The 26,371-nt window shown below is 37.3% G+C and overlaps 4 protein-coding genes across 6 annotated transcripts; 3 read left to right on the top strand and 1 right to left on the bottom strand.

Annotated features, from left to right (window-relative positions):
- The first annotated feature begins 485 nt into the window (after positions 1–485).
- Positions 486–6,168, top strand: LOC140776961 (chloroplast processing peptidase-like). 3 transcript variants are annotated; one of them, XM_073120836.1, is made up of 7 exons: positions 486–1,103; positions 2,063–2,131; positions 2,230–2,298; positions 4,499–4,585; positions 4,948–5,022; positions 5,672–5,739; positions 5,821–6,168. In XM_073120836.1, the coding sequence occupies exons 1-7, from the start codon at positions 540–542 to the stop codon at positions 5,966–5,968; spliced, it is 1,080 nt and encodes a 359-aa protein (XP_072976937.1). In that variant the 5' UTR covers positions 486–539; the 3' UTR covers positions 5,969–6,168. The 3 variants fall into 3 exon arrangements, with proteins under 3 accessions (XP_072976937.1, XP_072976939.1, XP_072976938.1); XM_073120838.1 differs by having other exon boundaries at positions 4,948–5,032; positions 5,821–5,960; XM_073120837.1 differs by lacking the exon at positions 4,948–5,022 and having other exon boundaries at positions 489–1,103.
- A 1,159-nt stretch (positions 6,169–7,327) lies between these two features.
- LOC140776998 (uncharacterized) lies at positions 7,328–8,494 on the top strand. Its single transcript, XM_073120898.1, has one exon. The coding sequence runs from the start codon at positions 7,376–7,378 to the stop codon at positions 8,492–8,494; it is 1,119 nt and encodes a 372-aa protein (XP_072976999.1). The 5' UTR covers positions 7,328–7,375.
- Positions 8,495–8,899: 405 nt separating this feature from the next.
- Positions 8,900–11,977, bottom strand: LOC140779428 (uncharacterized). Its single transcript, XM_073124489.1, has 4 exons — positions 11,818–11,977; positions 10,996–11,491; positions 10,140–10,325; positions 8,900–9,390 (listed from the first exon to the last, which is right to left on the bottom strand). Exons 2-4 carry the CDS (start codon positions 11,461–11,463, stop codon positions 9,112–9,114), a joined length of 933 nt encoding a protein of 310 aa, XP_072980590.1. The 5' UTR covers positions 11,464–11,491; positions 11,818–11,977; the 3' UTR covers positions 8,900–9,111.
- Positions 11,978–17,776: 5,799 nt separating this feature from the next.
- LOC140779442 (uncharacterized) lies at positions 17,777–26,226 on the top strand. Its single transcript, XM_073124502.1, has 6 exons — positions 17,777–18,076; positions 23,206–23,333; positions 23,568–23,671; positions 24,179–24,266; positions 25,406–25,467; positions 25,554–26,226. Exons 1-6 carry the CDS (start codon positions 17,964–17,966, stop codon positions 25,704–25,706), a joined length of 648 nt encoding a protein of 215 aa, XP_072980603.1. The 5' UTR covers positions 17,777–17,963; the 3' UTR covers positions 25,707–26,226.
- The last annotated feature ends 145 nt before the right edge of the window (positions 26,227–26,371 follow it).

The raw sequence follows: 26,371 nt of genomic DNA, 5'->3' as shown, positions 1-26,371 counted from the left end.
TAACTGATAGGTTTATGAACTCACATAGATTAATGAAGATAATAATTACAAGTTTATTTTCATAAATGCTGGTTAAGAGATTAAGTGATTTATAACAAAAAAAATGAAACAGAAAACAAATAGGTATATCGAAATAATCTTAGATTTATCGAACAAAATCGTTCGAAAGAGATACAAATAATATGGTGAAGAAATTATATTTTATTTCTTACGGTTAGGTTTAAATTTATTTTAATTTTTTTATAGTTTTATTTATTTGATTAATTTACATGTTGACTTTGAAGATATTTATAAAACAATTTTTAAATTCAACATCTAAATTATGATTAAAATAAATAATGCTTTAAACTTTTTTTTTAATTTTTTTTATTTTTAATTTTTTTTATTTTTAATTTTTTTTTTTTTAATTTTTTTTTAAGCTCTCAACTTTTTAACAGTCTCTTTTGTCCCAAAGACTCAAAACTAAGCGCCTTTCTCTTAGCTTATCTTTCTTCCTTGGGAGGGAGGGAGGGAGGGAGAAGACCAAGAAGAAGCCAACAATGATGTCGTCGCTCCAGTTCTTCCCTTCTACATCCCAAAACCCTAACCCTAAATCCAATCCTATCCTCCTCCCCTCCAAGAACCCTAGCATCAAGCCGACCTACCTCCCCTCCTGCTCCTCATCCTCAGCCAGACCCCTCTGTGCCCCTAAAGATTCGATTTTGAGCACTGCCTGCTTCGTATCTCGCCCTCAAAGCTCCACTTTTGCCGGTCCCCAGCTCTTTCGGCGAAGAAGCCACTGGAGAGAAACCCGGTGTGGTCCTGGGGTCGATTCTAGGGGTGGGGAGGCTGCGGATGCGCCACCGCTGCTGGAAGTGGAGAGTGAGGATGGCGGTAATGGAGGTGGGAAGGGTGGGGGAGGAGAGGAGGAAGAGGAGGAGGGGGAGAAGAAGAAGGGAATTCTACCAGAGTGGTTTAATATCTCTTTGGATGACGCGAAGACTGTGCTTGCGGCATTCGCGATTTCTTTGGCTTTCCGGTCGTTCATCGCGGAGCCTCGGTTCATCCCGTCATTGTCGATGTTTCCAACTTTTGATATTGGCGACCGCATTGTCGCAGAGAAGGTATTACCTTTTTATAGTTTGGTTCCATTTTGTTCTCAAATGTGGAAACGGAATGTTCCTATTGGAGGTCTAGATATTCTTTGGTAGAATGAGGTGTTATTAACTGATACTTAATTTACTAATATCATGATCCTGGTCTTAATTTATAGGTTTTTTTTCCCTAGATTTCTTGGCTATACTGGAACTTTGGAATACATTTTGGATAAAACTTGCATATTTCTAGGATTTGTCATCAGTACATGTGGATATTGATTCAGTGTCCTTGATGATGATTCGTATGTTAGAACGATCAATCAAGATGTCACATAGGTTTTCTTATCACATTCTTCTTGGTAAATTATTTGAATTTGACAGTCTATTGAGTCTTTCATGCTTTGAATTTTAATGTTTAATATCTAAGACTCTCGCCGCTTATGATTGAAGAGGTTGCCACTTTACATCATTTCTCAACTCGATAAGGAAACCAAAAAGGGTTGACAGTGACATCCCACAAGTGAATTGACAATCTGTTGAAGTGAATGGTCAAAAGAAACCAAAAGTGGTTGCGGATAACATCCTGCTATACTTTGTGGCACAGTAAGTGCTGACTAGCACACTCCGTTCCTTGTCTTCCTTTCAACTTAAAATAAGCCTTTCAACATGTAGTATGCTATGTATGTTAAAGCGTCCACACCACAGAAAAGATAAAAGAACACATTAAGGTTAATTTTCCCATTTCAGTATATTCTTGATATTCTTATATGGATTTTTTTTCTTTCATGAAAGAAAGGGCATCCAAATGATGCAAGGTTGAGATATTCATCTATATTTCTCAGTTCTCTTCCATAATCTTTGCTGTCCATCTCATTTGTAGTTTTGTCATAAAGTATGTGTTTTCAGCAAGCACAATTAGATGCTTTCTGCCAATATGACACAAATATAGTTTCTCCAAAACTAATATTTTGTAGAAATTTTCTTAGGTATCATATTACTTCAGAAAGCCATGTGTCAACGACATAGTGATCTTTAAAAGCCCACCAGTCTTACAGGTATGTACGTCCTTTTTGGGCCTGCACAAATATACAGTTTTCTTCCGCATGACTTATATTTGCTTAGTTTAGATATTTTACATCAATACATCTTGCAGGAAGTGGGATATACTGATAATGACGTTTTCATCAAAAGAGTGGTTGCCAAGGAGGGGGATGTTGTAGAGGTTAGTATACCTACATCAAAAGTGTTGTAATGTATATAATCTTCTCTATCATGAAAATATAGTTCCTTTGTTTGATCTGAATAGTTTCCTACTTAAAGAATTCTAGCTAGGTTACCCATCATAATTAGAAGGGAAATAGAAAGAAGATTGAAAGCTCTTTGCTTGAAAAAGAGGACTAGGACTATTTATTATATTTAAGATACAACAGGTTCTGCTAAGATTTCTTCACCTAAACATTCAGTATCCGATCCATTCTTAATGCATAGATTAAAGCACATCAATGAACAAAACCCAAACTGAAATACATCAATGACAGAGATGGGAAAAGATGCCATGTAATAATCATCTCAATGTAGTCAAGGTGTTCTGACTGTTTCGGAGCTTTTTTCTGGAGTTACAACAGCCAAATTTTTAGTCTCCTTAATTTCAGGTCTGATATATGGATCCATATTTTTCATTCATCTCTATTTAGTGCATGGCCTAGCAGCAATTACATTCTTTTAGGATCCATTTTCATAGCTTTCTTGATAAAAGTTTTAAATTGTCTGTCAAGACATCTAACACAGCTCTCCTTTATTTGGGCTTGGGACCAGATATTGAAAGATATCATGATAAGCACACATTTGGTGGAGGTTTCTCAATTCTAGAGCTTCATCATGATATTTTGCAATGGAGATATTTTGACAATTTCATTTTAGTGACATGGAATGCAAACTATGTTTTTCTTTTAAGATCCGTTATCCTTATTAAGTGTTCCATATTCAGTTCATATACACCTGTACTATTGGGATAAACCAATTAATTAGGACCTGTTCCAAACTAGTTTGAGTAATGATTACGAACCAGATTTAAGCTCATTATAAATGGAGTTAGGTTCAAAATGAAGCTTTCTGAGCATAAAGATGTTCTACACTACTGAAACGGTAAAGTTAATTCATATTATCCATTTATAGTGACTTAAATAAACCATGATTAAATTCCTGAAGTTAGTCATCAGACTGATCTGCTATGGTTCTGGGGCCAAATTGGTAATTGTTCACAATAGTTTCCAGGCACCCAAAATTAAAATTCAAAACTATAATGCCTTCTTACAATGATAAATTTAAGATTGTCAAATTGCCCAAGGTCAACTGAAATTTTTATGGGTTTTCATGTACTAAGTTTTCAAACCTCTCCATGCTTGTGAGTGATTATCAATTTCTAAATTTGAATATTACCTTTGGAATTCCTTGCTTATTTCATACTGTACTGCCCTTGTTTTAACTGTTTGTTTCTAAGGTAAGTCTATGTCCACTTTGTACCTTGCTGAGCCAAGTGAGTCAAGTTCTTCCAAAAATGTTTACCCAAGCTCTTTTATGGACTTATTGAAAATTTATGAACTTATTATACGGTTAGATTACTAAAAAAATGCTTGCTATAGATTTTTTTAGTAAGGTGTCTGTGTGCAGGTAAGACATTCTGCAATACAATGTGATCAAGAAACTAACTATTGGAATTTTATTTTTCAAAACCACCAGCAACTTAATAGTGGTCCTCATAGACTCATACCATCTAACTTTAATCACTAATTATTGAGAAGAAAAGGATGGAACTTAATTCCAATCATTAGTTACAACTCAAGCATATTAAGTTATTAACATGCACACCAGTCAGTCAAGTCAAGGATTATCTAGCTGGCAGAGATGATGCTTTACTATTGGCACTTGGATAGTCGTCTAACTTGTCCTTTTAGTGGATTTCTGAAATAAATATCAATTGAAGGTCAGTCTAGAGGAATTATAGTTGACAGTGGCTTACCTTGTAAAAGAATTTTTAATAAAAAACTAAAAAAGTATAGAAGAAATCTCAAGATATATCTACAATAAGTCAATAAGTACGACTGCAGTTGACACAATTATAGGTTAAATTTCCCATACGACATTGGATTCTATTATTATGTTTCTGCGAATACTCTTATCTGTAAAAGCATTATAAGTCTTTCTAAATTACTTTCTCTTGCAGTACCATCCTGGTTTCAGATAAGCAACACCATTTTCTTTTTATGGTTGATGCTACCTTTTATATCACCTAATACTGTTATATCGTGAATGTTTGTTGTTTCATATTGAAAGCATCTGTAGGATTATTGTTGTTTCATATTGAAAGCATCTGTAGGATTACATAATTGATAGTTCTTTTATTTCCGTTGTATATATTGCAGGTACATGATGGAAAGCTAATAGTAAATGGAGATGTGAGAAATGAAGAGTTCATTCTTGAGCCCCCATCCTATGACATGAACCCTGTGGTAAGGTTGCTATAGCCTTACAGGTGCTTTCACTAGATTTTGAAATTGTCATGACACGATTATCAGAAAAATTATGATTTGAATTTCTATTTAGAAACAATAAAATAATTTGGAGAATTAAATGAGTATAGAATGAGCTTCATTGAAAAATAGGGTATAGAGACTTCCAGATGGGTCGACAAAGATGAAGATCTAAAAAGGATGTGAATTGATGTGACAAAGCAACATTACCTTGACTAGACAAAGATAGTTTTTTGTTAAAATTTTCAGGTGAGGTTTACTGTCATTAAAAATTGTGAAGTTCCTGTTAGATAAATCAAATGTGCATGAATATTTAAGAGCTACGATAATTGTTTTCTTAGATGGCATTACTTGGTGGCCTAACCCTTGCATCCAAGCAGCCATGGCTTGCTGAAACTGCCTCTGCAGAAATAAGGGTAATATTATGTATGTCTTCCTCCCGCCTCCCCTAGCACTTGTTTAATGGGAGCTTCGTTCATTGGGTTCCTTTCTAGTTTAATTGGTTTTGTTAATTCATGCACTGTAGTTTGATACAATTTTATTTTCTTCTGTACTTGTTCAGCTTTGTACTTAATCTCTCCTGTTATATGGCATAAGCTCCTAATCTGTGGATTTTCTTTCATGAGGCTGGACATCTCACCCCTTTGAAAATTCTAGAGATGCTTCTTCAGGATAACTTTTTGAGCAGGCTCTAAGATAATTCTTAGAAGAAGTCGATATCCTTTAGTAACTTAGCTATTTCCGTCGCAACATTTCATGCTGGCTATCAAGCTACCTAACACATCACTCCTTTATATGGAAACATCTATGATAGTAAGCATGCACAGGGAGAGTTAGGAAAGCATGCAGTAATTGCCCAAAGAAGTATGATGTGATGTAACACCATGCATTTCATCCTTTAACATAGGAAAGCCTACCATACCATAGGTTCTCATTGTTCGAATCTATATCAGGAATGAAGATGCTTTTTTTTTGGCACTTTTATCATAAATTTTCTTTGCATTGTCTGAAGTTATTTCCTGAGAGATCAAGATAACTTCAATTATCACCTATCTTTTGCTGCAGCAAGTGCCTCAAAACTCTGTTTTTGTGATGGGAGATAATCGTAACAATAGTTATGATTCACACATATGGTATGACAACAACTTGATCTGGTTCAGCATTATGCCGTCTTTATTTCTTTTGTTTCCTCTACATAACTTACTCTTTTTCAGGGGTCCTCTTCCGTCAAGGAACATTCTAGGGAGATCCATCTTCCGCTACTGGCCACCAACTAGACTTGGGAGCACAGCTACTAATGGCAGCTGCGAGGACCTGAAGCCAAAGAATAATTCAGTTTTCGATGTTGGAATAACCCAGTAAGGCAAAGTACCAATATTGTTATTCCCAACCCTCTAAATTATCTTCTTTTTTGCTTTTTCTTTCTTTGTAAAGGATGGAGATGGAGAAACAATTTTGTGTTTAGGTTTCTGCCAGATCGCCTCTTTAAGCCTAAAAACAGATGTTGGCTATTGTACTTCAAACATCTCAATGGGAAAGAAATTTGCAAGGTTCTTGGTTGATTTCCTATTCTCATTTAGAGAGAGCCAAACTAGGATATGTCAGGTGATTCAGTTGTAACAAATCTGTGACAAAATGAACACTAAAGAGAAATATTGGGTGTTTGATGCTTATTTTTATCCATCTCACAGGGATTAGTTGATTGTCAGCTCCAAAGGACCGAGTGCTGAGCTAACTCATCTGATCACAACCAATATAAATGAGCACTAATAAAGATCATAAATTGATATTACCAAATGTGTTACATTTTCTGCATACCAGTTAAATTATCAAAAGTTTCATACAAGAAGTTGAGCAAGATGATGTGATCTTTCTTCATCTCACAGCTATTACTATCGATAGATAAGATAATGTCTCCACAGGCAGCTCAATCAAGCTTGCTTTAATAAGATTCCACTTATATATGTAACATTCAATTCATACCAGATTCAAATTAAGCTTAATTCAAATTTGATTCAGGCTTTAATTTGGCTTGAAATAGACTCGAGTTTGAAATAAGCTTGAATTGAATCTAATTAATTTAAGCTTGATATTTTAGAATAGAGTTATTATAATGTTTAACTGCTATTTTAAAATAATAAAATGTATTTAAAAAAAATTAATTCCTAACTGAGTCCTTAGATTTGAGGACAGTGGCCTTTCAATCAAAGTTAAACATGCCTTGAGAAAAAGTGTGGCTCATTTGTGAGCTGTCAAAGTACACAGCCGCATAAGAAAACGCTACCAATTGATCTCTTCCTTGAATAATATTGAAGAATGACTTCATGAACACTGCAATATCCCAAGCTAGTGTAACAGTTAAGACGAATGGGATGATTATTCTAGATGTAACCATAAGGTGAGCAAAATAAGGTGCCTCAGTATCCCTCCAAAGTATTTCTCTAATTTCCTCTGTGCTGTAACTCATCAATTACTTAAAAACTTGGGCTTTATTTGGTTTCAAGCTAAGTCCCAAACTTAATTAATTAGCTTTATATTTTAATCTTAATTTTTTAGAAAATAAATTTGGTTAGATATATAAAAAATGTTTGGTTAGAGATTCTTGAATTCAAAGTAAACGAGGCCCAAGTAAGTGTTTTATATGGGCATATCACATTATCTAATAACATATGGGCTCTTGAACTTAAACAAATATAAGATTACTCAATGATGGGCTAACTTTTAGTGCTGGTTGAATCATGCTATCGATCTGATCGAATAGTTGAATGCATGCCAATGAATCGATCATTTTGTCAGGATGCGCGTGATCTATGTGTTAGCACACAGTATACTATCGGTCCTCCGTCCATTCCTCCTGTCTCTCTCTCTCTCTCCAATCCCTTCTCCTTATTCTCCATCCCCACGTCTAAACTTGCACATCCATGCATGCACGCATCCATGTCGAGTTCCCCCGGCCCGTCGGAGTGCACCTCCTTCTGGCAGTCCATCCGCCGCGCCGCGGCCGCCGTACACGCCCTCGGCCTCGTCCTCGGCCCTCTCCCCGACTCCCTCGCCTTCTCCGAGGACCCCGCCTCCTCCCTCCTCCATGACGAGACCATCGCCCTTGGCATCACCCTCCGCCTCCGCGCCCCTGGCTCTAGCGCCGGCGGCAACAACCTTTGCCGCTGGCTCTACGACACCTTCCAATCCACCGTCCCGGAGCTCCAACTCGTCGTCCTAAAGTTCATCCCCACTCTCGTCGGCGTCTACTTCTCCCGCGCTGGCTCCCCCGAGCCGGTCGCCGGCTTCGAGGCCGTGCTCTTAGCCCTCTACGCGCACGAGACTGTGGCCCGAGCCGGCAATCCATGCACCATAATCCTCCCAAGTCTCACCAACCCAAGTCTCTACCACGAGGCTAAGAAGTCGACCAAGAACAAGCCGGTGGACCTAGACATCGCCATCTTCTCCCCTGTTCTTGAGCCCCATGGCACCGTTCGATCCACCAAACGAGCCAAAATCGTTGGGGTGGCGTTGGAATTATATTACGGCAAGATTGCCCACATGCCCACCTCATCAAAGTTGGAATTCGTCGAGTTCTGCGTGGTCTGGGCGGGCCAAGACGCGAAAGCCTCGAAGGGAGGAAGAATTCCTTTGCCATGGGAGTTGTTCCAACCGATACTTAGGGTCGTTGGGCATTGCATTTTGGGTCTGACGAGCTCCGAGGCGCTCAAGGCGGCGGCGACGAGAGCGGCGCGGTGCCTCCACGAGAGGGCGGCGAAGGACGTGGAGCCACAAGCCATTTTGGCGAGCAGGAGCCTTCTCAGATTGGGGCAGATGGTGGAAGAGATGGTCTGGGAGGCGGCGCTTGGCGATGGCTCGGAAGCAGGGACTCCCAAGGTTCATATGTGATTACTTGTAATCAATCTTTATTGGAGATTAATCCTAAACGAGAATTCGTTGGGCTTAATAATTTCACTGCATTAACAGTAAATTACAACTAATCTATTTGGTTATGCCTAAAATTAGACTACTTAAAGCTCACTCTACTACTCTCGCTTTATGAATTAATCAATCTCAATTGCATGCTCTTCCCTGTTTGTCGAATCTTACAATTGGTCAGTATAGTTAGAAAATCTCTGTAATACTGTCAGGTGATTTGGATTGGATACTTTCTCAAGTGAGACTCAGGAGCTATTGATTAGCTTTCACTGACCTCTTGCTGAAACCTTGCAGAAATCCACAAACAAGTAGAAGCAGAGACTTAACTGCAGATCTTGCAGCTATGCAATGCTTGTATCATTTCCACAGCCAACAGAACCAGAATCTTGTACTTTGCCACACTAATGATTCACAAACAGTAATGGGTACAAAAGAAGATATTAACAGCAAGCTACATATTAAACAATTGATCAAATAGGTAACTTCTCCGTTCAACAAATATAACTACCACAAATGCTATGGAAAGGACCAAGAAAAACCATGCTCAGCTTTAAGTAAATGGAAAGCTAATTAGTAGCCCCAGAAACTCAAATGTAGGTGCATGACTTCTGGGAGAACTTGATTGGTTTCGTCTTCTTGGAATCGACGACAAGCGGGCATGAGATGTACTTCCGATTTGTCACCCGCACGAGCTTCCCAACAACGTATCCTCGAGAAGCGATCATGAAGTCCAGAGTCAATGGGACTGCACCGCCGGTGCTAGAGAGAGCCAACCCTGCCCCAGCCCCATAAAGAGGAACCTTTTCGCCATGTAAAACCACTGTGACAGTCCGGCGGCTCTTCCTTGGTTGGTAGTACTTAGTCAACTACAATCAGATGGAGAAAAGAAATAGAAAGATATTAGTTTGTCTGAGTTTCTTTCTCTTTATTTTGTGTATTCATTATTGATAGTAATGCAACGATGCAGAGTTGACGAAAAATAAGAGGTGGAGTTATGCAACTACAACAATGCATTAGCACAATCTTCTTAAAAAAGAACACAACACACTAATACAGTGAGAGCTGGATAAGCTTTAGAATCAGCTTTCACCTAAGGCAATTAGCAGTTATGCTCTGCAGAGATTTAGCTGAACAAGCCAGATAAAAAGAACTTAAACTAGAAGTTGAAAAAAAAATCAGCGCAAAGAAAAGAAGTTTTATTGATGCAGATAGCATGTCCTTTATTTCAATATTCAGTCCACGATAGAAAAATTACTAAATGCCGATAAACTCGCAGATTTTTAACATGCAGCAATAATTTCCAGATTGTAAGCACAGGTACTGACGACAGAGGGTAGCCACATCCCACATTTAACTTTGCAGATAGTTTTGAAAACAACATCTAGTGTCCAACGGTGAGCTAATCTGAAAATAATGTCACAAAATTTTCAGAATGAACTTTGTCCATTCAGGAAGTGCTGACCTTGGTGATAGTGCATAAACTGATCACTCCTATTAGTTTGTTCTTTCTTATGCTTGGTAAAAGAATGAAGAGGCAAATCAGATTGAGGTATTGAATAGATTCTCAACTAAAGAAGTAAAGGTAAATAGAATTCACTATGAAGAAGTAAATTACCTCGCCGGTAGCAATAGTAATTTCTGAGTACATGAGACTAATACGGCTCGAAGTAACATGAATGCCAAACATCGTAGCCGGGTTGTGCACATTTATCTTCAGAGAGCAGTTCACTGTAACCATCTTAGTTGGGACTCCAGTAGCATCTGTTCCCTCTCCAGCATAAAAGTCATCCATAGCCAGACTCTAAGCCAATAGAATGCTTTGTTAGAAGGAATTACCTACAAGTACAAGAATTTAAAATACAAGAGAATGGCATGTTGGACATAATGTAATTATGCTAAAACTTAATATAAGAGGCTCTTTTGGTAGTCACATCCCCTTGTATTTACTTGGAAATACAATAAATTATACAGAGGAATTTCATCTACCAAATACAACTATAACACGGCTCAGATTAGCACGACTAAACATAAAAGATTTGTCCCAAAACCGTAACAATTTGAGGTGGAAGAAAATATTGCAGAGGCTTAATTAACCAAGAATGTTGTCACTAAAACAAAAAGGAACAGTAAAAGAATCAAAGATTCTCCAGGCATACATGGGTCGATCTTCTTAAATTGAGTATAAACATGGATAAAACTGGTTAGAAATTAGCAAGGAAAGAGAACTTTAGTAATTAAGAACCTACCGTTTGCATTCACTTTAGAAGAAACTCACTCAGTAATTTGGAGTCAATAAAAAGCTTATTAGCTATCCAAGAAAAACAGGCGAGAACTTTGATCTCTATGAGAAATTTTCATCTAATCCAATGATGAACAATAGTAACATAAAAATTATGAATCTTAATGAAGTGCTGCTCAAACTTCTTAATTACCAATTAGTAAATCGCTACAATTGTAACTTGGGATTATACCTTGACAATAATATCCGGCTTGTAAGGCCGGGCCGCGCCCCAAATGATGAGACAGAAGACAGTGAACAGCATAACAAAGCTGAGGAACGCCAACGCAATCTGGCACCGCCGTGAGAGCCCCCTATCCTGATCAAGATCATCATAAGAACCCTCCTCCTGGATCACATTACACTCCGGCCATCCTTTGTCGTTCACCTGCTTCCGGTTCGCCTTCCGGGCCGACGAGGACCGCAAGTTCCCAGAGAACCGGCTCGCCGACGAGGTCCTCGAGTGGCGCCCGAAGGAGGGATGCGAGGGGGACTCCATGGGGCTATTGTAAACGGGTGTCGCCTGCATCGTCGACGACTTGTCGCCGTCCTGCGAGTCCCGCGACGGGCTCTGCACGTAATAGACCGGCCGCTTCGGGGACCGCGGCGGCGACGACTCCGCCAAGCTGGTGACATCGGACTCGGACTTCGCGTGCATCATGCCGGCCGAGATTTCACCTCAAATCGTGCTGCAAGACGATGATGAAACCTTCAGGGACCCCAACTTTAAGCAGGAGATAGCGAAAGGAATTTATAATTACGCACAATTCATCCGGATCACGTCAAAGTCACAACTTTTTGCAGATTTACGTTTCACAAAAAGATTAATCAAGATGGTTCCACCGAATTAAGACACGAAAGCCTTAGAACCGTAAGGAATCGGATCGAAATTTCTCTAGGGAGACTGGGAATCGAGAGGCTTATGCCATTGTACGACTCTCCTCTCAATCGAAAATCAATAGAACAGCATTAAATGCTAAGATCTTAGCAACAAAAGAGAAGAGAGAGATTTTACCTCAAAGATTCGAGCTTTACTCCCTCGGAATAAGGGAATGGGAACGTTTCCCAATCGAGCCGCAGTGGAAGTGGAAGAGCGCAATGCCAGAGACACCTCTACTATAAGGATCGAAGAGAGAGGGAGGGAGGGAGACCGCTGTTTGCTGTTAGTGTACGAGCGAATTCTTGTCCGTCTCTGGTGGGACCCGTGACTGGCGCATAACAGCGCAGACGAACTCTGTCTGCTGTTCGGAAATGAACAGCCGATTTGGAACAAAGTTTTGTCGCGACCCAGGCTGTGGAATTCCAGTGGCTTGAGATATGGAAGTGTCGGCAGAGTATCTGACCCTTTTATTTCCTTTATTCCCCTCTCTTTTATTTTAACTGTATACTTTATTGGAGTACCAGTAATGAACTAATGATGGGGGGTGGCTACTTAACTTAGTCAAATTATCTAATGAAAGGTTTGGTTTTGGGGATTAATGTAAGTAATCCAGAACTGGGGCCACGTGCAGAGTGAAATGCTCATCATTGGCTCATCATGATTGATGTATGTTAGAGAGAGTTTTTGACCAAACTACCCCTCTTCCAAATTTTTTTTAATTAAATAGACTATCCTCGAATTTATTTTCTAAATAGTATCTAATTTACTGTAGTCATAACAAAAACGCTAATCAATTTAGCATTTTTATCTGGTTATATAAATTTCTTTAACTTAGTCTGTTTAGAAATTTAGAAAAAAATTATCTGATGATAAAAACGCTAATCAGTTCAACATTTTTATTAGGACTACAGTGAATTAGACTCCGTTTGGTAAATAAATTTGAGGGTAGTCTATTTTGGTAAAAAGTTTAAAAAATGAGGCTATTTTGGTCAAAAACTCTATTAGAGATTTAACCAAATAATTGATGAGCATTGAGCATGTTTTTTTTTTTTTGCCCTTTTTAATTGTCTTTTCTTTTCTTTTGGAATAGAAAGGTGGGTGAGTCTTGTATTAACTTGTGAGTTTTGATCAATAATACACTGGCACAAGGAACATTTGCACTTCCAAGTGTGCATGGTTCTAGAACACGTGCTTTTATTTAGGGTTGAGATGTATGAGTTTCAACAAAGAGTTTTTCTAGATTTTCTTCTTCTTTTGGCAAACTAGGTCTTCTTTTTCTCTTAAATTAGTAAGATAAATAGGTAATTAATTCGCTATCAAATTTTGTTATAACTATGCCTATAAAACCATTGATGATAGAAATATTTAGGGGAATTATAGTTTACCCCTCTGTGTGGTTATGCTTAATTAAATTCACCTTACCTCTTATAATTTTATTTTTATCATTTTTTCTATTATAAATGTATCGATTAAAATCGTTATTCTTTTTATTATATTTGACCATCCCACCGATTGATCAAATTTTATATAACAAATATATGACAAAAGATACATCTGTTCAATATCTCTAATCGGGATTATTTTTGATGTGTTAGAAAACTTATTTAATTCTTTATAATTTTGTCTCTGTGAGGATCTTTATATTAGATTTTAATTAAGTTAAATATATTAATAAGATAACAATTATAATCTAATCTATATAATTAAAACTATAGTGATTGAAGTAAATTTAGGTTTTCTATACATGCTTTGGTTGACTTCTTTCTCTGCTTTGCTAGATTCGAACTCAAAAATTTCCTACTTTGACATCATTTTAATTCATCAATTACTCTGTTAAAAATATAATGATTTTAATCTTTTATATCCGAACTATTTTTGCAACGGGCCTGCATCGAAGGTGGCGGTGGTATGCGAAAAATCTTAAAATTAATTGCAAAAAACTTATGATCTATGAACTGAAAGCAAATTCTTGTGCTAACAAATGAACATAAAAGCTTGAGAAGGACCTCACAACCACAATATTTTGTCAATGGTCTAGAAAGCTTGGTTGGTTCACTGTCATAGTTTTCTTTGATCATGCAGCTTACTCTTTTGGCCACACAAACAGGCAGAATTAAATAACGTAGTTAAATTGTGACATATAACCTACAGCCAGGAATAAGGTACTGAAAGGGACATGGCAACTTCTATGTCAATGTCATTGCATGAACTATAATTTTCTTCTTCTTCTTTTTTTCCATAGTTTATATGGGCTAAGATATATGACTTAATTGGAAGATCATTGAGGAATAGATTCGTCAAATGATTGGATTAAATTATAACTGCAATTATACATCAAATCTGGATTAAATTATCTAGTGGGAAACAAAGAACAAGAAGAACATCGATAGTCTCAATTTGCTAAAACTGAATTTAGAACGGACTCGGTTAAGATCATTAGATATAAACGAATAAATTACCGATGTGTTGATGCACATCTGTTAGTATGTTCGAACATACCCAGACATGATTAATCGATTGTAGGGATGAAAATGGATCAAATTAAGTCAAAATGATCCAATTATGAATCTAAGTTTTGTTGTATGTGAATTTAAATTTTTCTTTCTTTCTTGATATCTGAATTTGTAACACATTGGAGAAAAAAATTTGAGAGCCAACCCTCCTCCATTTTCCCCCCTCCTCACTTGCCCAACAGAGGATTTTATTCCCTATCGATAGAGGTGATAATTAGGCCTGACCTGTCCAAATCCAAGCTTAAGATGGTAGTGAGTGGCATGGGCCTTTGCTCGCCCGACCAAGCTCGAAAGCCCGACCTGGCTCGAAAGCTTGACCCACTATGCCTATCAATGGCTTGACCCATAATACTTTATATATTCCCATGATTTTTTTAGTCTTACATCAAATATTTAGTAAACTAGATATCGATATATACATATGTTCCCATGAAAGATAAATTAAATGTCTTCACAAAGGCCCATTATATTTGGCCCGATAAGATGTAATATATTTTAAATTTAACCCGTTATGTTAGGCCCATTATGCTCAACCTAAGCCCGATATTTAATGAGCTATGAGCGGCAATGGGCTAGAGTATTCTAGCCTAGCCTGAATTAGGCTAGGCTCGAGTGATTGGTGAATTAGGTCTGAATAAATATTTAAGCTCGATCCCAAAAAACTCGACCTGACCTATTTGATGATCACCTCTACCTATCGGGGCCAAGTTTGATGGTCTCTTTCACTGACAACGTACAAGGAGGTTGCCAAAGGGGGCTAGCAAGACCCCTGGTCTCGTTTTATCTTCTCCCCTTCTTCTTCCTTGATAAAATTTTTTCACCATGGCCCCATCTCCCTCGTGCATGGCTAGAGCAAGCAACATCTCCCTCTTTTTCCCTCACTGGTATTGCCTCGAGCCCTCTCGTTGAGTTTTCCTTCCACTCTTCTCTTATTCTTTGTGTTGTCGCCTCGATAAGGGGGTGTTGCAGCCAAGTCATCTCATATGGAATAGTGGGATCTTTTCAGTCGACTAGCGATACTTAGACTGACAACCCTTAATGTCGATGAGCATCTCGCAGCGGTGGAGTGCGAGCCCTTCCCCCATCTCGAGTGAGGTGTGGCTCAATAGTGGAAGCCCTATTTGACACTTGTTGGATCGTCGAGCGCCTCACTCTAGCCCTCGACGAGCCGCAATTGGCATCGTGAAGCTTTTGCACTCTAAACTGTGCCTACCCATGATTTTCATACAGATGGTGAGATGATGTTGAGCCAAGGGCTTAGACGGATAATATCGAGAAACGATGCTTACTTATGCTAATGGGTCTATGACTGAGGTTATTAGTTTGCAATGACAAATAATTGATCAGCTATTTACCGATTAATGGGTAGATAATTCTACTGCTATGGTCTACCCTCTCTTGGGAACATTTATATTAGACAAGTAGTAGTGATGGTCGGTGGGCCTAATGTTAGGCATATTGAGTAGTTGTGGTGGGGGTGGATAGAAATAACATGTGTTAGGCTGTACTAAAAATACATGTGTGTGCATGACTTACCTTTATATCTTAATGATCAACTATTTAGATATCTATGCACTTTTCATATTAGGTGTATTATTTGTGTTATCCTATTAGTGATGGTGCCATTTGCTTAGCGTTAGACTTATTCATTGACATACAATGAAAATTAATTTACATCGAGGTGGGAACTCATAACAATTTCACTTAGTAGTGTATTACGCTTATTTTCTATTACTTTCTTATATCGTAATATTTTATGAGAGGTTTATGTTTTTGCCTATACTGTATCTTTATTTTGAATACTTTTATTTAGGAACTCTACCTATATTATTTTATTATGGATGGATTTGTTGTGGCTTGTGAGCCCCTATTTTATTTTAGCTATTTTGGTTTTATTCGATATCGATTTGTATGTTGCTAGCCTCTTGGCCTCTAAGCAAAATCATGTGAGGGCAACCTCATATGGGAGATATGTGGCTGGTTGAAAATGTTTCATAATTTGTATCAGATTTTTTATATATTTGATATATGAACTTGTATTCGAACTCCGATAGTCTATGCAAATATGGATGTAAGTTGAAGAATAATATTTAAATCAATACTCGAGCATATAATTAAGTCTAAACTATTAAAAAATAATGATAGAGAAAACTTTTTATACTTTATAGAATCTCTAATATAGTTTCTATATATATTTATAATTTCACGTAGATTTAAATAATTATATCACAAATTCTTATACATTCAATAGATATATATCTGACATCTTATTCATATCCATGGTTATGTTTACTGGATATGATAATTAAATTCTCAATCCGTATCCAAAGAAAAATATAGATATAGATATGATTTTAGTACCGCTATCTGATCCGTATCCGAATTATATCTCTTAGCGGTCGCCCCGCCATGAATCCTAATCTGAGCTTCCCAGCGCTTATGACTTGTATTAATCCTACGGACTTGGGCCTAATCCTAGTGCATTAAGTGGTGGATTGGGCGGCAGCCCAAAATTAGTTTGGGTTGGGTTCAGCGATTGGGCCAGAATGGTTCACAAATTATTTGGATACCCACCTAACCTAAGGTTGAGCCGTTCAATTGGCTTACGTGTCTTCCATTAGCTAAACTTTTATTGTTGCGTGGATATCACACGCAGAACTTATTCTTTATTCTTTGGATCATACCCTCAAGTTCCATTTTGCTAGCTTGTAGACATATTATATATATATATATATATATATATATATACACCAATAACTCTAGGATTATTATTATTATTTTTTTTTCTGAATGATCTATATTTTAATTTTTATTTATCAAAAATAAATTTTAGAAGTATCCATCCTAATAGGTAATTTGCACCAAAAAGATTTTTAGTTTTTTAATTGACAGATATAGGTTTCCCCGTTTATCAAATTACAAATTCAGGTTTTCTTTTTACTTATTTACCATTTTAATCTCGATACGTATATTATTAAAAATTAGAGCGTATATTTTACATAAGTCATGTGTACAAATTACATGAGTGATGCGTGGTATTTCTTTTAAAATTTTAATTTGCACATCGTTGAAAATTATAGCGTACATTTTTACATAGGCGATGCATATATATATATATATATAACATAGGTGATGCGTGACATTTTTTTTCTGAATTTAGAGTGTACGTTTTGTATATACGATGCTTATAAATTACATAAATAATGCGTGATTTTTTTTTTTGAATCTCGATACATATCTTTTGAAAAATTAGGGCGTATATTTTGTATAGTTGATGCATATAAATTACATAGGTGATATGTGTCATTTTTAGGACATGATAATCTTTTTGAGATTTATCAGAGGTAAATCAGTAAAAAATACTCGAAATTATAATTTAATAAATATGGAGCATATTTCTGCTAATTAAAAAATTGAATGACTTTTTTGGTGTAAATTGGCCCTCATAATATCAGATTTAAAAAGAGGAAAATACTTTACAGTTTGTATGCACGTGATACGCACATGCAATCCAGGAAAGGGGGTAGCGTTGCTTGGAATACAAAAAAAGGGAACGGAATAAAAACGTTAACATTAATTATTTATTTATAGAAAAAAGAAACCTCTTGATCGTAGAGAAGTAGGGAAGGAGGAATCCCCAAATCCTGCCCTCTTTTCCTGCCCCGGAACCCTAATTTCCGATCTCTATTGCTCGAATTCAATTCTCCGAGTGGTTCAAGCGTCCTTCTTGTTCTCCGCCGATTTCGGGGCCAGAAAGCTGAGGAGGAGATGGTTTTCTACTTCAAGGCTCGCCCGGAGGCCGGCGATTACGCCATCTTCATGGGATTGGATAAGTTCGAGAACGAGGAGCTCATCAAGTATGGATTCCCAGAGGACATTTGGTAACCTTCTTACCTTCTGTTTAAATTGTCTTGTTGCATGTCTTTTGCCTTCTTCTACCTAGTAAGTATCACGTTAGATGCTTGGTAGTTTTAATGGAATCTTTAGTTTGGTTTAGTTTCTCCTGCCTTATTAGTTGCGATGACGCCTGAACTTTTGATATTGCTTGCTTTTGTGAATAAAGATTGATGTAGCTTTATTAGCTTCGGTTAGTTCGGTATGCCTGAAATGATTTTTCAACTTGTTTAATAATTTTGGTAGGTGGATGTGAATTTTGTATAGTCCTAATGGAATCTTTAGCTTGGTTTAGTTTCTCCTGCCTTATTAGTTGCGATGACGCCTGAACTTTTGATATTGCTTGCTTTTGTGAATAAAGATTGATATAGCTTTATTAGCTTCGGTTTGTTCGGTATGCCTGAAATGATTTTTCAACTTGTTTAATAATTTTGGTAGGTGGATGTGAATTTTGTATAGTCCCCAGTTATTTGGCGTCAACTCTAGAGTGCTTGACTATAGTTTGTAAAATATTGTCAAATTCTTGCAACTCTCATATTAAAATTAAAAAACCTTTTGTCCCAACTATTTGGTGCCAGTTAATGAAGATAAAGTTCCGAAATGCCGAAATATTAGGATACTGTGTCTTGTCTGACTTCTTATTATTATAATTGAGTGATCGCTAGTCGTAAATTTTCATTAAAATAATATTTTTAGGTTTTGACCTTAAAGATTTTCATGTCTTCATAATTAGATGTTTGTAAGATAGGAGATTTCTGATATATGATTCCCACCTTCAAGATTGTATTTTATTTCTTTCCTTTTCCAACTAAGGACTGCAATGATGTTAACGGTCAGTTTTGGAGGTTACAGAAGTTTTTGTTAGGGTGTGCCTTCTTCATGCTGTGTGTCAGGTCCTTTTAGTGTGAGGTTTTAACTAATAGTTTCATACATTCATGATGTTTTTTGTTCCCCTACTTCCAACTGTTGAAGCTTTATTTTGAAAATCCAGATGGACCTCTATTTTCAAATTCTCAGCAGACTGGAAGATATGCAGTATAATCCCTTGATGATACACTGACCTTTACAAAAGAGTCTAATTCATTCTTTTTTTTTTCATAGGATTAAGATAGTCAATTCTTCTTAACAGAAAACTTAAGGGCCACTTTCTTATATAATATCATAACAGTCATCTATTCAGTCTTTACATTGCTCCAGTATTATTCTTTTCTCTTTATAGCAATACCATCCATTGAATCCAACTTGCATAACAGTATCCACCAAGAACTATGAATGACATGCTGGAACCCTGTTGTTGATTCCTGGTGCTAGCAGATGCTGGTAACCATCACAAACACTATCAAGCTTGATTATCCCACTTGTTGTTTCTTTCTATATCCAAGAAAACTTTTGAAAATTCCTGGAGGAATGCTGGGACATTGCAGGTTTCATCTCTCCACTATTTCTACTCACTTATTGCGTTACAACCTGAAATAGGCCTACATATGATATATAATCCTGAATCATGATATGCTAGAATTACTTGTCCTCTAGTCTTCCAAGTTCCGAAACTCATTGAATTCCTTGATAACTATCTATTTTGTAGGTACCCACCATTTTCAGCCTTTTGACTCTATTCAAATCAGAGCAGCAATTGTAGCCATATTCATTTATTCACCTCCTTGATATCGACTACCTTCACTTACCAGACCTTGGCAGTGGCAATTTGTCTTTCACTTCTTTGTACTCATCCTATTCACAGAGAATATTCTGTTGCCTTTTTGACATTGACTACTTTCACTTCTTAGACCTTGTCATAGTTTAGGCCCTCTGAACTAGGTTAAGAGTGGGCCAAAATAAGGAAGGAAAGTCGACCTTGGTGTTAAGCACCCGAGTCTAGCTGGCTGGACAAGATCTCGCTAGTTAGGGCTTTTGGGTGTCTCGTATCCTTTACTTCTAATTTAGGCTTGAAACTTAGCTAGGGAATGGGTCTAGGTCCTAATGAGAGGTGGCTATGGAGAGGGATTGAGGATTTTGCAAGAAGATAGGTCATATGGGTGAAAGCCCTAAACTCAATAAACTGGCGTGGGCCCATTGGGTTCAACTAGGGCTTTAGGATTGTTTGGGATCTTATAGATTGAGTCTGAGGTTGAAATTTGATGTGAAAGTGGGTTAGAGCCTTAGCTAGAGATGTGCTAGGGTTTGGATTGAGTTTAATTTGAGTAAAAGTATACTGAACACATGAAAGCCCTAGACTGGGCTGATTGACGTGGTTGGGTAATGGTTGTGGTTAAGAGATGGAGTGATGGCTTGGGGGCTAATATAGGGCTTCGGCTAGGGCCGAGTTGAGGCGTTGAGAGTCAGGGGATTTCTAGTGTGAGGTGGTGCTGGTGGAAGGATGGAAGCCAAGAATGGAGAGCTTGGTTGAATGGTAGTGAATTGCATTTAGGTGGTGGTGATGACTTTTGCTTAGGTGGTGTGGTGACTTGCGCTGAGGTGGTGGTGATGGTGTCAGTGAGATGGTGATGGTGTTGGTTGGTAGCAGAGTCAATCGAGTAATAGAAGGAAAGAATAGCAGAATATGTCTAACCTAAGGGATTAGGGAGAACGGTGATTGAAGCCTTGAAGGAGGGAGGTGACCGAAACACTAAGGTGGGGTCAGCTAGGATGAACCATAAAAGAGACATAGAGAGAGAGAGTTAGGTCTTAGGGAAATAATTCAATACTTGAATAATCCTCAAAAGGGCTTCTCTCCACATATTTATAAAGACTAGTCCAGCTCTAATGTAAACTTAACTTAATTGGACTTAGCTAATTAAACAAATTTTAGCCTACTAGGACTCTTACTCAACCAATAAGAAAACTTGCGCATGTAAATAAGTAAATGGCTAAACTTACTAATACTCTAACTAAGCCATGCAAGCAAATAAAATAAATAGACTTGATCTATTGAGCTCAATGTCCTCCGATATGACCCGATTAGATTTGGATCAACATTAGTCACTTATGCCAATGTCCCGGATAGCCCCCTTTATTCCAATCAACCAAACAAGACCTTGATAGATTATGTTTTACTCATATTCAAAATGTACTTTTATTTTTAAACTCCTTATATCAAAGGGGGGAAATTACTTACAATTTCTTCTATTTGGTAAGTATTATACATTGACATCATATATATGTGTAGAGGTGGTCATCGGATGGGCTTTGGGTTCGGGCCAGGTAGGTTTTTAGGGCCGAACTCTTTTCTCTAGCCTGCACACGAGTCAATTGGTCTAATTGAAATATTTCAGCCCGTTAACGCTAAGGTTTCAAAAATCGGTATCAAGATCAGGGATCGGCCGTCCAGAAAAATAATACGTATTGGCCGCTCGAATTGGATTGGACTATTTATTAATTACGTAAAATTTTGAATATTATTTAAAAATATAGAAAAATTTGTTAAAAATTAAAAAAAAAATAAGAAAATAATAATTACTCGTATATGAAGCCTAAAAACTAAAAAATATATTAATTTACTTTGAATGTATAAACTAACCAATAATTAGTATTTTTTTCTGATTTGTTTTTCATTTCTTCTCTCTTCCTTTTGTTTCCCCCTCTCTTTCTCTCTCCCACTCTTTATCCCCCTCTTTCTTACTGCCAGGGCAAAAAGAAATTTCTTACCTTTTTTTATTTCTTCTCTCTCCCTTCTTTTTTCCCCTCTCTCTCTCTCACTCACTACTCTCTCGTGTCTCTATTTCACCCTTTATTATAGAGACAACGAAGAGAAAAAAAAAGAGAGAAAGAGAGCAGAGGAAAGAAAAAGAGGGAGAGAGAGAGGGGCTTGCTGGAGTTAGAGAGAGAGTAGAGAGAGAAAGAAAGGTGGGATGTCGAAGAGAGAGAGAGAAATAGAGAACTAGAGAGAGAGAAGAAAAAGAGGATAATTGGAGAACAATTAATTGATACGGGTCGGATCCGACCGGTATCAATAAAAAAATATTCGTATTGGGCAAGATCGGTCGATACCAAGCGGAAACTAGTCGCTATGTCTAGCCATGGATCAGGATCGACTATGGCTGATCTCGATCTGACTTGGGATTGACCAAAACTTGGATCCATGGTTAGCACCCTCTAGCTTGTGACATATTGGGCTTGGGCTAGATTTTGGCTGGGCGTAATGGGCCAATTGTCCATTCAAAGGCAATGGGCTTAGGCCAGGCAACACGCTTGGGCTAGGCATCTTTGCTAGTCCGGTGGTATGGTGAGTATTTTGGGGGAAGAAATTATTTATTGGGGGTACTGGGCTTGGGCCACGAGCTGGCTAGATAGGCCTGATTGTGTGCATATTAAATAGGCCGAGCTTTTAGGCCAGGTGGGCAAAGGCTTGGCCCATATCACCCATCACTATATCGGGATAGGGCTAGGTTGGGCCCAAGTTGGGCACACCCTGGGCTTAGCTTGATTCAATTTGGGCAGGTTCATGTCAGGCTATTTGATAACCTCTGTATGTCTAGTGTTTTGTATGTACACATATGCACAAAAACACATTTGAAAAATTGTCTTTACATGCCCCCACTCATATTCGCAAATGTTTTTGGGCAGAAAGTTGGTGAATGTGTAAGTGTGCACAAGTATATGGCCAACTTTTTAACAAATGTTTGTGGACAGGATGTTTGTTGATGTATAAGCGTGCTCAAGTACATTGTCAACTTTTAAATAAGGTTCATGTATGCATGTTACCTTGGGCTGGCTCCTATAGGCTCGTCCAGAAGACAACAACAGGGATGACAAAAATCACATTGCTTTGCTATTCCACATTTTCACCTTTGTAGACTCAGAATCATGAGTTACTATAAGTCTGCTTCTTGATTGCTTGCTATATTCATTATCCATAAGACCATAACTACCTTATCAGCAGACCATTTAAACTGTTGGTTCTCACTTATGGTAGAATTTCTATTGCCTTCTTTTATAAGTGTATGCAGGTACAGTAGTTGAGGTATCATATGGTGGGTTTTCATTTTAAATTGATGTCATGGGTAAATGCGTCAAAGTTTCTTTGGTGTCCAGGGATCTCGTACTATTCTTTAAGATTTTAGACTATGCATATCATTTGTCAAAATCTGCTGATATACTTGCTTGATAATCATTGCAGGTTTCATGTTGATAAGATGTCCTCAGCACATGTTTATGTAAGATTAAACAAAGGTCAAACAATCGATGACATAAGTGAAGGTTTGTTGGAAGATTGTGCTCAACTTGTCAAAGCCAATTCTATCCAAGGTGATTTGCATTATTTGTCTCCTCTTACCATCATAATGCCTACTAATTATATGTCAATTAATTTCTTTGAGAAAATCCTCTATACACATCTTATGATAATCCGTTGTACAAAATTGGTTGCTTTTTTCTTCTACTGCTTGTTTATTGTGTACTTCATCCACTATCCTTAACCTGTTTGTGCTTGCAAGTAAATTGAGGCTAGTTGTTCCTTCTGTCACAAATATCTTGTTTCAGGCAATAAGGTGAACAATGTGGATGTTGTTTACACTCCCTGGTATAATTTGAAGAAGACTCCTGCAATGGAAGTTGGTCAAGTTGGTTTTCACAATGCTAAGTTGGTGAGTAACGTTTACCTGTATGTCTGCCAATTTGTCTTTATGAAATGCATACAAGTTTGTAACAAGATTCCTTCAATGGAAGTTGGTTGAGTTGGTTTCACTTTTCACAATCCTAAGTTGGTGAATAATCTTGATGTATATGTTTACCAATTTGTATGTGTCCAAACGCATTCACTTTTGTATCATTACAAGTGCTTTAGTGAATAATATTACCTCTTGCTGCTTGAGAGTGGCTGTGCACTTAAACTTGCTCTGTTCACTGTAATTGAACATTTTAAAATTTCTTAATTTGTGTTTTGTAGTCATTATTGTTCAGAAGTTGTCCTCAAAGTACTATGTTTAAATAGATTAGTGTAGGCTTGGTGGCACAAATGTGATTTTATGACTTCATCTTATACACTCTCACCTTTTGATCTCACTTTCTGGTAGATGAATTAATATGATAAGTATCATTTCTAATTCTTCTATCTTGTTATCAAAGTGGTTAATTGGCTTAATTGTTTACAGGTCCGTACTGTAAGGGTAGAAAAACGAGTAAACGAGATTGTTAACCGGTTGAACAAGACAAAGGTGGAGCGGAAGCCTGACTTGAGAGGTTAATTTCTGTAATTTATGTGACCATTCTCTGGAAATTCTGCATGCTATTTGTCTTCACCAAGTCTAAAAAGCTATTAAGTTTCTCCTAAGTTGTTGCTGTTACCGTACCAATTATTCTATTTGCCCAGGCCAACTATATCACTTAATAGCAGGAATTGTTTGCATGATTGGTTGCTAAATGAGATTGTGGAGCCTCTCTTGATTGAAGACATAGGAGCCTCTCTTGATTGAACTTATAGTTGTTTTTTGTTCTAATCTTGATGTTAAAAGATGAGTGCTTGAACCTCAGCATATAAGTTGTTACATAAAATTATTTCATAATTTAGTAGATTGTAGATAGAGATTATAGAGAAATCCTTTAGATCACCGTAAAGTTAAATACTAGTCAACCTTACCATGCTCCAAGATATGAAGCTTGAGCTGTTTATTCAATGGATTTTTGGTAGTTTTACTATCTCATGCAGATTTGATTAAAATTGGTTTTACTATCTCATGTACATTTAATTAAAATCTTGCTACAATTCTAGTCTCCAACCGTTTCTTCTTCTTTACCTTGGCATGGCATCATACATCTTTTCCTTGTGCTAGACAGAACCAAGGTACTAGCTGCGAGTGTTAGTGCAGAATGACCATACTAGTTGCATCTGTGCCCTAAAGAATCAGCTACTGATGCAAATATGATATTAATATTTTTATAGGGCCTTAAGGTATAGATCTCTTTCTTTTGTAAGGCACCCAGCCATAGAAGTATTTATATCGTACTTGAATTAAATCATTTATGCTCATTCAATATCATTGACTTAAAGAGTGGGTTATATGCAAATTTCAGTTGTTGATCTATGATCTTTTTAAATGATTGGATACTAGCAATCGTTGGACTTGATCTCATTGCAATGACTCTATTTGTGATACAAAGATTTCTTTGTCAGAAGCAAACCGACAAGATCATAGAATGGGATCAGGATATTTAGTTTCTCTTTCTTGTTTGTCTTTTTCACCAGATAATCATTTTCTCGTGGCTTTATGCGGAACTTGATCTCTTTTTCTTGAACTATGATGTCGATATGTTAACTATATAGTTCTAAAGCTTGGTCACTTGCTTTGATTGCAACCATGATCGCCGGTTCCTACTTGCAGCTGAGCGAGAAGCTGTCAATGCAGCTGAAAGGGCAGAAAGAAAGCTCCAGTTGAAAGATAAAGTAAGTCCTTGAACAATAATGAAGTATGAACAAGATAAGTAGATTTTGAAGTATGAACAAGATTGAAGAGAGCTTTTCCTTGGCAGAAACGGAGAGAAGAAATGGAGAGGCTTGAGAAAGAGAGGCAGACAGAGATTAGGAGCTACAAGGGTCTGATGGTCTCGGAGAAGATGACCTCCAACAAACAAATTGCATCTACGAGTAAGTCCCTGCAAGAATTGGAAGATGACTTCATGTGAAGCACATACATTACTCATGGATTCATGGTGGAAAGTTCAAAATTCAGAAGCTCCATTGGCTCTGCAATAGAGATGATACTTTGGTCCTGGGGTGATAGAGGAGCAACCATTTCCCTAAATGAAATTTTTTCTGTTGTTGGATTCATCATTGCCAGCTACATACATGTTCATTATGGTAAACTTACAAGGGCAGATTAATCAGTAGTCTGTTAAGGCATTTCACATCATTTATCTTTGGGAACTAGGAATGCTGGTTCCTCTTTCTCTTTGGATTGGTTATACTGAATTCTCTTTGACATGCCACACATGTAATAAAGTAATCAGTTGCTGGGAAACAGCTAAATATGGTTCAACCTGTGGTAAGTTTGGTGATGATTGATCATCAGAGTAAGTTGTAAAACATGGTTCAGTTGGGTAACCTTAAGATAATATAGCCATGTCGGAAGTTGAAAAAAAAATTATGTAATTGAAGCTGTGATCATTCAAATCTATAGAAATTCCAAAAAGGTATTGTAGTTAATTGATGCAATTGGTTTCGTTGAAGTTAATGCAGTAGCTTGGGGGTTGATGGATTTGGATAAATGGAGTGGATGGCTCTTTCCCCTTAGCAATTTGAGTTTTAATGTTTGATTTAGTTTTTGCCTTATTTATGTGATAGGAATTAA

This window comes from Typha angustifolia, chromosome 15 (genome assembly GCF_048772165.1).
Source record: "Typha angustifolia cultivar Huaian chromosome 15, ASM4877216v1, whole genome shotgun sequence".
Lineage (NCBI taxonomy): Eukaryota > Viridiplantae > Streptophyta > Magnoliopsida > Poales > Typhaceae > Typha > Typha angustifolia.
Note: the sequence above shows the minus strand (reverse complement) of the source record. Positions and strands in the feature narration are given on the sequence as shown.

Excerpts from the sequence above, each read along its gene's own strand:
- LOC140779428 (XM_073124489.1), bottom strand. The coding sequence starts at position 11,463 with ATGATGCACGCGAAGTCCGAGTCCGATGTCACCAGCTTGGCGGAGTCG. Across the intron at positions 10,326-10,995 it reads AGCCGGATATTATTGTCAAG|AGTCTGGCTATGGATGACTT; the intron begins GTATAATCCCAA and ends CTATTGGCTTAG. Across the intron at positions 9,391-10,139 it reads TTACTATTGCTACCGGCGAG|TTGACTAAGTACTACCAACC; the intron begins GTAATTTACTTC and ends ATCTGATTGTAG.
- LOC140776998 (XM_073120898.1), top strand. The coding sequence starts at position 7,376 with ATGCCAATGAATCGATCATTTTGTCAGGATGCGCGTGATCTATGTGTT.
- LOC140776961 (XM_073120836.1), top strand. The coding sequence starts at position 540 with ATGATGTCGTCGCTCCAGTTCTTCCCTTCTACATCCCAAAACCCTAAC. Across the intron at positions 4,586-4,947 it reads CCTATGACATGAACCCTGTG|ATGGCATTACTTGGTGGCCT; the intron begins GTAAGGTTGCTA and ends TTGTTTTCTTAG. Across the intron at positions 5,023-5,671 it reads CTGCCTCTGCAGAAATAAGG|CAAGTGCCTCAAAACTCTGT; the intron begins GTAATATTATGT and ends CTTTTGCTGCAG.
- LOC140779442 (XM_073124502.1), top strand. The coding sequence starts at position 17,964 with ATGGTTTTCTACTTCAAGGCTCGCCCGGAGGCCGGCGATTACGCCATC. Across the intron at positions 18,077-23,205 it reads GGATTCCCAGAGGACATTTG|GTTTCATGTTGATAAGATGT; the intron begins GTAACCTTCTTA and ends TAATCATTGCAG. Across the intron at positions 24,267-25,405 it reads GCGGAAGCCTGACTTGAGAG|CTGAGCGAGAAGCTGTCAAT; the intron begins GTTAATTTCTGT and ends TCCTACTTGCAG.